Below are 15,070 nucleotides of genomic sequence, written 5' to 3' on the forward strand. Positions count from 1 at the left end.
CACATTACTCACACTCTCATAACACATACATATAGGATCTTGGGGGTGGGCACACTGCAGGGTATCCAAAAGACCATCAGGGTTTACAACCTGACCCCTGGCGTCATTGCCCACCTCTCAATTTTAAATACATGTAGACATCGAGGGCTATCAGGAGGGGCTATGCGCTTACCTGCTGCTCTCTGGCAGGTGGCTCCAAGCCCTCCTGGGTTTTAAATGCACCTTAGAACACACATGCATCAACACTACATTTGAGCGGGCTGAGGGAGGTTTGGAGTCTTCACACACCCCCGTTCTCTGCGGCCTGCTGGAGCGGGGGGCTAGGAGGAGGAGATGGCCGCCCGATCGGGGTCTGCTTCTCTCCACCCCAGGAAAAAGGGTAACACCACCTGGGTCTAGGTGCAGTTCCCCCCCCCGGGGGGCAAGGGTACGTAGACCTGGGGCTTAGAGTACGCTTGCGGAGTGTGATTGTGTGTACAGTGTCTCTTTATGTCTGTCTCCATGTTGGGTGAGTGTTGAGTAATTGCATATGAGAGCATGAGGGTGGGAATGGATGTTTGTATCTGTGTGTGCCTATATGTCTGTGTCTATATGTCAGGTTGGGTATCAGACGCCACCTCTCTGGGGACATCTCAGGCCCTCCAAGTGAGCCCTCATCTGGGACTCTCCTCAGCTCTTTCTGGGATAGTGGCGCGGCTGCCCCTCTGTTGGTCTTCCTTGGTGTCTTGTGTTCTGAGGGTCTGAGGTGTTCTGGATGTCTGGAGTCTTGATCTCCTCCATACCGGCTTCATGCCCTGGAGGACGGGGCTGTGGTGCCCCACACCCCCTAGCAGATCATTACATGAAGGAACCTTTTAAATACAAGCGCATCCATGCTCACAGGTGTACACACGGGGACTCTCACACACAAACTACACCCTTTTTGGCTCCTACCTCAAAGCACACTGTGCGCAATCGATCTTACGTGCTGCACAATAATCTTTAATATTTAATATTTACTGTTACATTCCCAGAGATCATCGTGATGTTGTTTATTATGTTGCTCTTTTTTTTTTCTTCTGCTTGCTTTCTCTTTTTTCTTTCTCAACAGGTGATCCAGGTGATTGATATATGTATTTTATGTCTGCTTATTTTGTTGTTTTTTGTTATTTGCACTTTATCCCCGTCCCTCTTACCTGCTGTTTTTCTTTCCCTTTCTTTCTTCCCTTTCTTTTCACCAGTCAAGTCTGCATTTAACAAGTGAAAATAAAATAAAATAAACAATAAAAGGTGAATCAAATAGACCATTACAGCAAGGCTGGGACGGTCCATTTGGTAAAGTAAATCCGTTGGGCAGCTTTCTTCACCTTTAGACAATAATTCTGATGCAAAAGAGCCAAACGGAACAGGCAAGAAAAAAAAAGACTATATAAATACTTTTTTTTAATACACTTTTGTGGTTTTTCCAACAGTTTCATGGCAGATTTTGAAATACTTACAAAGTATAATGTCTCGATAAGTGTTCTTACACACATGATATATACTTTTTCACATGTTAGGATTTTATAGCTTCAGTTTAATGTTATGTCCTCTAATCTTCATCCCAAACATCTTTCACCAACACTAAAGGACATGTTCTACAGTTGAACCATGAAAATGAACATCTATTCAGCTAGATTATGAAAACAAGTTCAATGTAAATGAACATTTGTCTTTTCAAATGTTAACTGTGACTGTTAGCATAAAACTCTCTGATGACAATGAAAAAAACTCTTCTTTACATACCTGATCTTGATGACTCCTCAACAAGCAACAGGCGCTCTGTTCGACTAACCTGAAGTACAGGAAACTGTAGGAGGCGGAGCTTCATTGATATCCAAGGTTTTTTCACAATCCCACTGTCACATCTGAAAAATTAATCTGAAATTTCATCAGAGCAGAGTTGGCAAAGGTACAGACACTCTGTACAAACTTTTTAATATCTGTAGAAAAGATGGAAAATACAAAGACATATATGTTCTTTCTATTGCCTACTTTGTAGAGGGTGACTGCCTCTAAACAGATGAACAGGTAAAGTATTTTGGATGAACAGTACTGCTGTGTTTGTTGCGTGAAGTGTATATATTTTATAAACGTTGAGGTACGTTTTGTTATGTGTCTCTATCATCTCTGCCCTGCTCGGTGCTGTTTGTTGGAGAGGTTGAGGGAAGATTGGGAATTATGGGAAAAATTACTGCTAAACAGATTTATGGATGAATGGTCACCATTGACAAAAACAATGGTAGTACAGGGCGTGTACATCTTTTTTGTGTACTTTCTATTATTTTTTTTCTTCTTTAATGCCTTTCCATTCTTCTTCTCCTGTGGTGATGGTACTCATGAAACAAATATGCATTCATTATGCAAATGATCACAAATTGTTTATACTAATTTATATAAAGATGAGGTTTAATGTGTTTATTCCCATGTTTTGTACTTTGTTGGTGTTTGGTTATACGAGTGGGTGAATAAAAGTAAGTAAAATAAGTCTGCATTTTATTGATAACCGTCAGCCTTTGAAGGAATGCTCGAGTCTGTCTGTGCCACTAATACAAACACTGCCTGGTTACCTCCGCCTCCTCCTGCTGTTGATGGCCCCTCCCCCATGCTCTAACTGTTTGAACACATGTTTGAATCACTTCCTGGAAATAAAGGGAGCTGCCACATGAGCTTAGAGGACGCAGGTTAGTGTTTTCTCAGCTTTCTTTTTATTTCACTCACTCACACACACCCCGTCGATATCACACCCCTCCTTCGCTCATGTTTAACAGCAGATTTTTATCAGTGATGTCGTCAGCTCCTGGCACCAACATCAAACTTGACTGTGAGTCTCTGTGGATCTGTTCTTCTCCTGTTTTCTGTTCATATCAAACATGTCCAGAGCTTCTAATAAGGAGCTCAGTGTTATACGTAATCAGTAAGAAAACCCAGGATTGCCTGTGAGCTCAAAGATCAGACTGCTTTACAGACTCACAGTCTTTCATATGTTTAGTGTCACGCAGAGGCGACAGACGTATATCGTCAGTGCACTTTGTGTTTAACCCCTCTGTGAGATCAGCCAATTAGAAGAAAGCTTTCTAAAAAAGGGGAGGGGCTAAAACTTGTTTAGTGAAACAGATGACAGTTTCTGTATTCACAAAGATCTCAGTGGGCTGAGGAATCCTGCATCAGTGATTGGACAGGAGACAGGCAGCTGTTGGGTGAAGATAAACAAACCCTGCTCTTTATTCATTGGTTCAGTCACTTCAAGTGGACCAATCACAGAGCCCCACCTGTTAGCATCAGAGACTTTCTGTTTGGCACTCACAGTCGGTTTCCCTCTCAGGCTGACTCAGGGAAGATGAAAAGAAATGATGTGAAGAAAGAGGAGGGACCAGCAGAGTTTCCAGGATGCAGCTATGTTGCAGTGAAGAGTGATTGTTCCAAAGAAGAATCTCCATACTTCAGTGCTGAACCAAAGTAAGTGTTTTTGATACACACACACACACACACACACACACACACACACACACACACACACACACTCTCACCCTCTCTCTCTCTCTCTCTGCGTACACAGTGTTCGGAAGGTTACTTTAAAAATGTATTCCACTACAGATTACAGATTACATGCCCCAAAATGTCTTTTGTAACGTATTCTGAATACTTTGGATTATTTCATATATTATCATGCTTTTTACAACTACATGAATGTCCTATTGCTGTGTGATTTATTACTATTACTGAAGGTTAGTCACCATACCAATACCAACTAGATGTTTAAATCTTAATATAAATGAGTAACAGTAGGGTGGACATTAGGTAAGGCTGCACTTCACAGAAAGTATAGAAAACTATTCCGTGCGTATATAAAACAGGTCCGCAGCTCCGAACCATAGTAAAGGGACCTCTGGCTAATATGTCGGGTTCTTGTCGGGCTCGTAGCTGAAAACTAGCTTTGCTTTGTTGTCTGGGTCAACTTTGCTAGCGAGAGACAGAGAGAGGCGTTGAAAGGCTGCTCCAACAGAGCTTATTGTTTCAGAGGAAAAACAAGATTTTTCTCCCCCTCGCTCACAGACACATAACGGGTATGGCAGTCCATTCTCCCTGCAGCACGGACTACACTGCCCATCAGGCTACATTCTTTAGGACGATGCTTGTAACACTCTGCTATTGCCTTCATATTAAATCATTTTTTGAATAATAATTTAAAAAAATATATTTCTTCACATCATTATGTGGCCGCAATTAGAGGTGACATGGGCTGTTAGATTGAGACACGGGCATTAGAGCCTCTTAATGTGTGTTTTGTTTGGGTTTCCACTGGTGTGGAATTACCAAAACTAGAGAGGGTATAGCCTAACATATGAAACAGGAAAAGACCGCTGTGTAATCCATTTATTTCAACAAAGGAACTGTATTCTGAATAGCACCTTTTAAAATGGTAACTGTAATGGAATACAGTTACTCATATTTTGCATTCTAAATACGTAACGCCGGTTGATGCATTCCGTTACTCCCAAACACTGTGCATACATCATCTTTTGTCGTTTTGTGAAAAAAAAAAAGAAAAAAAAAAGGTTCAATCACTGATTCTGTGGGGTCAAAGGTATTTTCTGGCTGCAGCTGCTATTAGCAGTGATGGAAATTTGAAACCCTTTTTGTCATGGCTGCAGAAGCACTTATGTATTCACACGAGCGTTAGGGTTGCAAACGCCTGTCCTAAGAAAGTAGAATTTAGTCAAACAGAAAAGCAAAGTGGCTTCCAAAAACAGAACATATGAATTTCATACTGTAAATTACAATATGAACATATTAATCAAAATTTAACTGCAGCGAAAAAAGTTCAACCTAAAGCATTTACTTTCTTCTGGCACTGCTTAGAGAAAAGGCATTGATCCTGCTGTTCAAGTCCAAATCAGAAAGTTCAGACTGAATTTGACAAGTGAATTTCATCATAAGCCTCTCTGTATTATCCTGTATTAATTGTCAACATCCTGAACATTTGTAAAAACCCGAGTCTGTCAGGGCTCTGTGTGCGGGCAGGTGGAGATGTGGATCCAAGTGCAGGACTCTCAGACGGAAATATAACTGAAAACCACAGCTTTATTGCTGGCACCAACAAATCAGAAACCAAACATGAAAACACTAACTGGAACACACAGGCAGGATCTGAGGGTACGACGCGACACTGAGCACAGGAAAACACAGGGCTAATATACACAGGGTGGTAATCAGCGAATGGGCAACAGGAGGGAGACACAGTTGGGAGAGATCAGGGTTAACGAGACGGGGGGAACCAAGCTGCACACACTAACATAAGACAAAGACTTTCACAATAAACCAGGAAACATGAATTACTAAACAAGCATGCAGACTTTACACTGAGAGACAGACAGACAGAATGACACATGGAACCTGAACTAAACTAAACGTGAGATATAACTGAGAACAAATCCTTAAGCACGGATAAACAGAAACAAGAAACTAATAATAATCATCATCACTACGAGAATAAGAAAACAATCCATGAAGCAGAATTAAACCGAAATATAATAAACTCAAAATACTGGGTCCAACGGACCCAGAACCGTGACAGAGTCGGTAACTATGGAAAATGTTGAAAATAATATGCAATCAGCAACTAATTACACCCATGCGGTGTGCGTAAACCAGAAAGACTATCATGAGAAAACGTTGTCACTGCTCAGAGACAAAAATACTTAAGAGCCCCTGAAACGAGACCCAGGAAGTGGTTACAGGAAGAGGGTGATAGACTGTCTGAAGCAGTTAGAACAAGACAATCCTATTGATTGATCTCATACCACAGGTTATACGCAGGGGAAGCTACACCAAGTTTGTATGGTTTACCGACGATACATATATATCTACATAAATACATATACCTTTAAGCCCGATTGTCTGTATGATCAACTTAGTCACCTATAACATCTCTAAGAGGAAACAATGGCTTTCTGGCTTCGATCCTCAACCCGTGGGTGGGCAGCTCTGAGCACCACATCCAGAACACTTTGGATTTTGTTGAGAAGGTGAGAGATGTCATGGAGGCACATGAAACCATGGTCTCGTACGACGTTACATCTCTCTTCACTTCCGCGTTGGAGGGAGTTAGTAAGAGATTACTGGATGACCCCAATCTCAGCAACAGGACCACTCTCAGCATCGACCAAGTGTGTTTGCTTTTGGAACTGTGTCTTAATTCCACATATTCCATATACAAGGGCATAACGTTGGGGCCAACTTGTACATGGAAGAAGTGGAAAAGAGGGCTTTGCTATCCCACCCTGGAACACCACCAAGCCATTGGTTCAGATTTGTGGATGACACCTGGCTGAAAATCAAATCTCAGGACGTACCACATTTCAGGGTTGACCGACACATCAAATTCACCAGGGAGGATATGAAAAGTGTCAGGTTAGCCTTCTTAGACTGTGAGATTTCCATCAGTAATGGGGGACATCTAAAAGCTGATATGTACCGTAAACCTACACATACGGATCAGTATTTAAGTTTGTTTTTTTTAACTTTCTATTTATTTATTTACAGTATGAGAATACAGTCATTTATAATTATTCCGTACAAAGGGTATACACAATCCATTTTTCCCAGAGCTTCTTGAATTTCTCCAGCTCCAGTCTAAGGACAAACGTAAGCCTCTCCATTCCAAAAATTTCTTTCACTATCCCATGCCACTGGGCCAGAGTTGGAAGATTGGCCTTTAGCCATCTTCGGGTTATGGCCTTTCTGCTGCTAGCCAAAAGTATTTTCAATAAATAATTATCTTTATGTGGAAGTGTCTTAGGTATCTTGCCAAGATACAAGGTAACAAATGAATAGTCCATTTTTATCCTGATTATTTTGTTTATCTCAATGGCCACCTCCCCCCAATATGGCTGGATTCTTGGGCAGGCCCAGAAGACATGGAAATGGTTTGCCATGGGCGAGCCACAGCCTCTCCAACATAGGCATTTAATGAAGCCATCTCTTGCTAGTACCCTAAATAGATATTCCCAACCCACCAAGTCAAAAGCCTTTTCGGCATCTAAGCTAATCAACATTGCACTAATATTTCCTATGTTATGTGGTTCATCACTTGTAATGTTCTCCTTAAGTTATCTTGAGTCTGTCTATTTGAAACAAAGCCTGTCTGATCTAAGTCTATCAGCTCCGGAATAATTGATTCCAGTCTCTTAGATAATATTGAAGCAAATAATTTATAGTCCACATTAAGGACGGATATTGGCCTATATCATGGCTATTCAACTACGAAGTTAGTTGGGCCAGATTTTCAAACCGAGGAATTTATCTGGGCCAGATATTTTTTTTTGAAGCCAGTAAGCAGCAGATCATGATCAATTTCAAACCCACACAACTGTACTGAAAAACAAGTAATTTTTTTATTCTTTTTCCCCTGTAAATCACAAATGCACACCAAAAGGTCCATTTAAAAAAAAGGGAGCTATAACTGAACTATTTTTTGCACATTTGAAATAATAATAATAATAACAAAAAAACATTTTGATAATTCCCTTTCAAATTAAAATAAATATTTCGCTGACCACTCACTTTTCCTGCCATGGATGAAGCCTCCTCCGTCACAAGTATACAGACACGCTTCATATCCAGACCATTTTCCTCAAAAAGTGCTGAAATCTTCTCAAACATTATTTCGCCAGCTGTGTGTCCCTCTAACGGTAGTAAGCCGAGCAATTTCCCATCCAAAAAATGGAGATATACGCACAAATTCCTGTTGGATTTGTGTTAGTACTGATTTCTCATTCAAAATACTGGTGTTGAGTCTCCAAAGTGTATTTTTCCGTTGTTTAGTCCGAGTACGGTGCAGGGTTAGGTACACACGTGAATGATCAGATAAATCTCTGACCACTATTTTACAATCTTCAACCTTATGCCAGTATGATTTATACATAAAAAAGTAGTCAATTCTTTTTTTTTTTTTTCTTTTTTTTTTTGCCTGTCCCGTTTGGCTCTTTTGCCATCAGAATTGTTGTCTAAAGGTAAAGAAAGATGCCCAACGGATTTACTTTACCAAATTGACCATCCCAGCCTTGCCGTAATGGTCCATTTGATTCACCTTTTATTGTTTATTTTATTTTCACTTACTGAATACGGGACAGACTTGACTGGGGGAAAGAAGGGGAGAAAGAAAGAGGGAAAGAGAAACAGCTGAGAAGAGGGACGGGGGAGAAGGGCAAAAAACAAAAACCAACAGAACGGGCAGAAAAAAAAAAGAAAAAAAAAATGCATCTATCAATCACCTGGATCACCTGCTGAGAAAGAAAAAAGAAAACAAGCAGAAGAGAACAAGAGTAATAGAATAAACAACATCACAATGATATATGGGAATATGACAGTAAATACTAAATATTAAACATTATTGTGCAGCACATAAGATCAACAGAACACAGTGTGCTTTGAGGTAGGAGCCAAAAAGGGTGTAGTTTGTGGGTGTGATCACCCGTGTGTACACCTGTGAGCATGGACGCGCTTGTTTTTAAAAGGTTCCTTCATGTAATAATCTGCTAGAGGGTGTGGGGGGGCCACAGCCCCGTCCTCCAGGGCATGAAGCAGGTATGGAGGAGATCAAAACTCCAGACATCCAGAGGCCCCCAGAACACAAGAGACCAAGGAAGACCAACAGAGGGGCAGCCGCGCCACTGTCCCAGAAAGAGCTGAGGAGAGTCCCAGATGAGGGGTCACTCAGCAGCCGCGGAGCAGAAGCCAGGGGGGGTTGCAGTGACGGGCCCGTGAGCTCCGCCGGCAGCCAGCCGTGCCTGAGTGACCGAGCGCCAGGCCGAGAGGCCGGGGGCACCCCACCTCCGAAGTGGCCCGAGCGAGCCCCAGGCTCCAGGCCCCGATAAGCGGCCGCCAAGGAGTGAGCCGGTGTGTACCCGGACGCCCATCCCCGGACACAAAGAACCACCAACGCACCGATGTCTGAGGGAGTCCGCCACTGGCAGGGGAAGTGGTGGTAGGGGGAGATAGGCCTCCAAACCTTGGAGGGCCTGAGATGTCCCCAGAGAGGTAAAAGTAGTCAATTCGAGTATATACAGAACAGTGAGCAAAATAATAGGTACCGTATTTCCCGGACTACAAAGCGCACCTGAATATTAGCCGCACAAGCTAAAATCAGGGGAAAATCCTGTTTTGTACATACATTAGCCGCACCTGACTAAAAGCCGCAGGTGTTTCAATGTTGACTTATCATATGTAAGAGAATATGCACAAAGGGAATTGTCAGGAAAGAGATGGCTGTTTGGAGACACACCCCTTTTATTAATATTTTGAAAAACAAGTTATGGGTACATATTTGCACAACTTTTTAGGTATATGTAAAAGTAGCGGTAATTACAAGTACGAAACATGTACTGTGCTTCATAAATGAGTAACAAATGTACATAACAATAACCTACAGCACACCGGAAAAATAGATTCGGACTACCTTTTAGGCTCAAGAAAAGTCAGTCATTCACCACCATCTTCCTGCGCACTAAAACCACCAAAGTCCTCTTCTCCAGTGTCGGATACGAACAGGCTCAGGATGGCTTCGTCATCCACTCTCAGCTTCTTTCCTTCGTTGTCACTTTCAAAACCAAACAAATCCTCGTTGTCAGTGTCAGAGTCGAACACCCTCAGAAGGGCCGTGGCGGTGTCCTCTCCATCATGCAGCAGTCCAGCCCTTCGAAATCCGTTGGTGATCATGAATGTTTTCACACTTTTCCACGCTGTCAGATTCCACCGGTGGAGTTGAGCATAACTTGCTTTTCGCAAGTTTATTGCCGCTCGTCATCCACGCCTCCCGCTGAACGCGTGGCGCTACTTTGAAGTTTGTTTTTCGCGCTACTTGTACGGCACTATGTTGCCTGGCGGATGGACATGTGACCAACATACCACTCTTGAACCCCGATACTGTGTGTCTGATCACATGCCCTTCCGCCAGGCAACGTAGTGCCGTACAACAGCGGAACAAACAAAACAAATCGTCTTACGATATGACAAAAATCATGGATAATCCATAGAAAAGCCGCACCTGACTAAAAGCCGCAGGGTTCAAAGCTTGTGCAAAAAGTAGCGGCTTATAGCCCGACAATTACGGTAAATTGTTTTTCACCTGGATGAGAGGCTCTCCACAAATCAATCAAACCCAGTTCTGTAAGCATGTTGGACCCTAATGGCATTCGAACTTTTCTTTTGCCGGTGGTTGGATGCATCCAGTTTTGGTTGGAGTTGAACATTAAGGTCGCCACCAAAAATAAGAACTCCTCGTGTTTTCAAGACCACTAAATCGAATAACTTCTCATAAAAAGATTTGGAGCTTCCTGGCGGGGCATATACATTGAATAATGTTACTTCCTCCTCTTCTAATTTACCCTTTTCCAAAATGAACCTCCCTTCTTTGTCCTTTACCTCTAAATAGAATTCAAAGTTAACAGCATTGGGGATCAGTATGGCTACTCCTCTTTTGTGGCCTGATTTATGAGACAAGTAATAGGTAGTTTGGAAACCAAATTTTTTAATTTTTCATGTTCTAAAGAAGATAGATGTGTCTCCTGCCAAAAGATTACCTGCAGCTTCTCACGTTTCATTTTAGCTATTATTTTACTCCTTTTAATCGGATTATGTAGCCCTTTTACATTTAGCGTCATTATTTTATTTTCCTGATGATGCATATAACTTTTTCAGTCTGTGTACCTTTGTGCAACATCACCCAGTCGAGGGCCTCTCATCAGTGTCAGGGAAAATACCCAGCACCAGTATCCTTCTTTGAAGCCAGGGTTACCCAACCGGTATAAAGTTCCTTCTTTAACAAGCTCAGGGAGTAATTGCAAAAAGACTCTTCACAGAATACATGGAGAGCAGAGGAACACATGTCATTTGAGAAGTAAAAAGCCTAAGTGTATTCCTTCTCAGGTAAAAATAAAAGTAAAATAATCACTTTAGGCAGGCTCATAATTGGAGTGCTTGATGAACTGGTTGAAATAGTAACAATAAAATATTTAATTCTTAAATATAGAATTCAGCTTATACAATCCTGAGCAAAACAGTTTTCAAATTCTTGGTAGATTTACTAAGGAGTAATATGAAGTCCTCCTCTCTGCATGAGAGCAGGATGCCTCACTTTAAAGCTCCAGTGGAGACGTAATGACCCTCTTGATTTCAGTCACAAGAGTTGGATGCTCCCCGGTGGGGCCCGATGGAAGCTCCGTAGCTTCTCTCTTATCCGCCGCTGGTCCACTCCCTGTCTGCGGCGATCTGCGCCGGCCCTCTCCCACATTGCTAGTCTCTGCTGTTTTGGCGCCGTGGAGCCTGGTTCCTTGATATCATCCAGGCAGAATCCTCCGGCCCTGTCTGCTCCAGGAGAAACTAAACAGGATGCAGGTGGACCCCATCATCTGAGATGACCAGGAAGAGGAGTACAGGAGCCTGGTGAGGAACTTTGTCACATGGAGTCACACAAACCACCTGCAACTCAACACTTCAAAGACCAAGGAACTGGTTGTGGATTTCGGGAGGTCCAGACCAGGTCCACTTTGGGCTGCTCAATTAATCGAATTTTAATCACGATTACGATCTGGGCTTTCAACGATCATTAAAAATGACTGAGCCGATTATTAGCCCCTCCCTCATGCTTTACTCTCGCGCTGCTCCGTGTGGCAAATCAAGCGCACTGCTCTGCATTTCGAACACGCGTCACAACAATTAAGAGGACCCGAGGGAAGCTCGGAAAGCTAAGCAGAAGTTATTTGGAGAGGAGTGGACTGCCGTTGGTTGAAAAGAGAGGTAAAAAAAAAAAAAAAACTTCAGTGGTGTGGAAACATTATGGGTTCGTGGAGTCAGACGTGGATCAAGTAGACACAGTGTGTAAACTTTGCTATGGTGTCGTAGCTGCACCACAGAACAACACTGCAAAGTTTACATTTTTCATTTCAGAATCATCAGAATCAGAATCAGAATCAGAATACTTTATTGATCCCTGGGGGAAATTATTTTTTGTTACAGTGCTCCATTTTAAACCAACATTAAGACAAGACAGACAATACGCTAACTAAGAATAGTACAATATTTATTTATTTATTTATTTCTTTTATTGCAAACATTTGCACTGTTATCAGTATTTGCACACTATTTTATATTATTTTTTAAAGTAATTATTCAATACATTGTTATTGTTAACCCTTTAAAGCCGGTCAGAGCAGCATGCTCGTTTTGTATAACTATTTTTAAATCCCTGTAGAACCTGAACCGCTAAGCTAGCACAATAAATTTTTTTCCATATGAAACCAGAGGAGTTGTACTTACATCTTATGCCATCAGCTTATCCTAGGTCACGGTTTCCTTCCACATATAGCTTTGCAAAAATTGCATAAAAAGCGCTTGCAGGAACAAAAACATAATATTCCAGAAACACGCTTTGCCGATCCGATCAGCTGTTCTTAACACTTCCCACATTGAAAAAGACGTCAACGCGAACTATCGCAAGTGACGTCATTTTCGCGGAAAATGTAGTTTTTTACTTGTAGGCCTTAGAACTCGAATTGCACTGCTGGAAATAGTTTATTTTGATGCACATGCACATTCTTTGCAAATTTGCATCATAGGATTGTTTTTTTGTTTTTCCTGCAGTGTATATAAAAATTGCTGTATCTCCAAAAATAAAACTATGAAGACACTCAAAATAAATTTCCTGTTGTTGTAAACTATTTTTTGCAACTTTTTTGTATTTAAAGTTTTGAGGGATAAGCCTCTTAAATTTCTCCAAGTAGAAATATATGTAAAAAAAACAAAAACGATTTTCAATTTTTTTGTAGTTTATTGCACTTTTTTGCAATTAATGTAGTTACTATGGACTTAATACATACACATTTTTAAAATATGGGCTATAACAGTTGTATTGATGTATAGCAACTTGAAATGCTCCCACAAATGGCACTACAGCATGTAAAAAAAAATATTAAAAGCTGTGGCGGACTTGGTTCTATGGTAGATCTTAAAGGGTTAAATAAATATCGTCAAATAATCGTGATCTCAATTTCAGTGAAAATAATCGTGATTATCATTTTTGCCATAATCGAGCAGCCCTAGGTCCACTGCCAGTTCAGATAGAGGGAGAGGAGGTGGAGGTGGTCAACACATACAAGTACCTCGGGCTGTGGGTGGACAACAAACTGGACTGGTCATGCAACACGCAGCACCTGTATAAAAAAGGCCAAAGCCAACTGTACTTCCTCAGGAGGCCGAGGTCTTTCAACATCTGCAGGAAGCTCCTGAGGATGTTTTACCAGTCAGTGGTTGCTGGAGTACTTTTCTATGCTGTGGTGTGCTGGGGGAGCAGCACAGCAAAGAAGGACTCATGCAGGCTGGAGAGACTGATCAGGAAGGCTGGCTCTGTGGTCGGCATGAAGCTGGACACTCTGGTGACAGTGGCAGAGAAGAGGACCTTAAAGAAACTGATGGACATTAATCAAATCAAATCAAATCAAATCACTTTTATTGTCACATCACATGTGCAGGCACACTGGCACAGCACATGCGAGTGAAATTCTTGTGTGCGAGCCCCACAAGCAACAGAGATGTGCAAACACAACAACACAAACGAGCAAAATACAAGAATGGCCAACCTGAAACTAATAAATATATGTACAATATATAATAGTGTATGCATTTCTGGATGTGTATACTAAATATTTTCCTACGTGTGTGTGTGTGTGTATACACATTTTTACAAATTAAATAGTAAAAAGAAATTAAAATAAATAATAATAATAATAATAATAAAATATATAAAATATACAGAGTTGAATATGTGCAAAACAAGTGGCATTTATATACAGTGTGGAGTGCATAATGTTGAAGTTCCAGTAGTGAAGCTGAGGTGTCTATGACGTGTTCAGCAGTCTGATGGCCTGATGGAAAAAGCTGTCTCTCAGTCTGCTGGTACGGGACCGGATGCTGCAGAACCTCCTTCCTGATGGAAGCAGTCTGAACAGTTTATGGCTGGGGTGACTGGAGTCCTTGATAATCCTCCCCGCTTTCCTCAGGCACCGCTTCCTGTAGATTTCTTGGAGGGAGGGAAGCTCACCTCCAATTATCCGTTCAGAGCACCGCACTACTCGCTGGAGAGCTTTGCAGTTGTAGGCGGTGCTGTTGCCATACCAGGTGGTGATGCATCCAGTGAGGATGCTCTCAATGGCACAGTGATAGAAGGTCCTGAGGATGCGGGGGCTCATGCCGAATCTTTTCAGTCTCCTGAGAAAGAAGAGGCGCTGCTGCGCCTTCTTCACTGTTTTGTTTGTGTGTACTGACCACGTAAGATCCTCAGCCAGATGTACACCAAGGAACCGGAAGCTGCTCACTCTCTCCACAGCAGCGCCGTTGATGGTGATGGGGGTGTGTACTTCTCTGCACCTCCGGAAGTCCACTATCAACTCCTTTGTCTTTGCGACGTTGAGGGTGAGATGGTTGTCTTGACACCAGTGGGTCAGGGCGCTGACCTCCTCCCTGTAAGCCGTCTCATCACCGTTGGTGATAAGACCCACCACTGTAGTGTCGTCCGCAAACTTCACAATGATGTTGGAGCTGTTAGTGGCTGTGCAGTCGTAGGTGTAGAGTGAGTACAGGAGAGGGCTCAGTACACACCCCTGTGGAGCACCAGTGTTCAGTGTGATGGGGGATGAGGTGATGCTGCCCAGTCTGACCACCTGGCGTCTGTCAGACAGGAAGCTAAGGATCCAGCTGCAGAGGGAGCTGCTCAGTCCTAGATCCTGCAGTTTCCTGTCCAGCTTCGAGGGAACGATGGTATTGAATGCTGAGCTGTAATCTACAAACAGCATCATCACATACGTGTCTCTCTTCTCCAGGTGTGACAGGGCAGTGTGTAGTGTCAGGGCTATGGCATCATCAGTGGACCTGTTGTGGCGGTATGCAAACTGTAGAGGGTCCAGTGAGTCGGGTAGTGCAGAGCAGATGAAGTCCCTGACCAGCTTCTCGAAGCATTTGCTTACGATGGGGGTCAGGGCTACAGGTCGCCAGTCGT

The 15,070-nt window shown here is 42.4% G+C and overlaps 1 protein-coding gene across 4 annotated transcripts in view; it reads left to right on the forward strand.

Moving 5' to 3' along the window:
- Positions 1-1,966: 1,966 nt before the first annotated feature.
- Positions 1,967-15,070, forward strand: part of LOC146567831 (protein NLRC3-like) — a 32,574-nt gene continuing 19,470 nt past the window's right edge. For 2 of the 4 annotated variants that reach the window (XM_085285693.1, XM_085285694.1), the window contains exons 1-2: positions 1,972-2,702; positions 3,344-3,477. In XM_085285693.1, the coding sequence (XP_085141819.1) occupies positions 3,359-3,477 (119 nt within the window). In that variant the 5' untranslated portion in view covers positions 1,972-2,702; positions 3,344-3,358. Of the gene's footprint in view, positions 2,703-3,343; positions 3,478-15,070 lie in introns of all 4 variants that reach the window. The other 2 variants (XR_014893711.1, XR_014893710.1) reach the window with 2 other exon arrangements.

Source organism: Mchenga conophoros, linkage group LG9, assembly GCF_057382185.1.
Source record: "Mchenga conophoros isolate Kocher_MC1m ecotype Shallow Benthic linkage group LG9, M_conophoros_male_GT1.1, whole genome shotgun sequence".
Classification (NCBI taxonomy): domain Eukaryota; kingdom Metazoa; phylum Chordata; class Actinopteri; order Cichliformes; family Cichlidae; genus Mchenga; species Mchenga conophoros.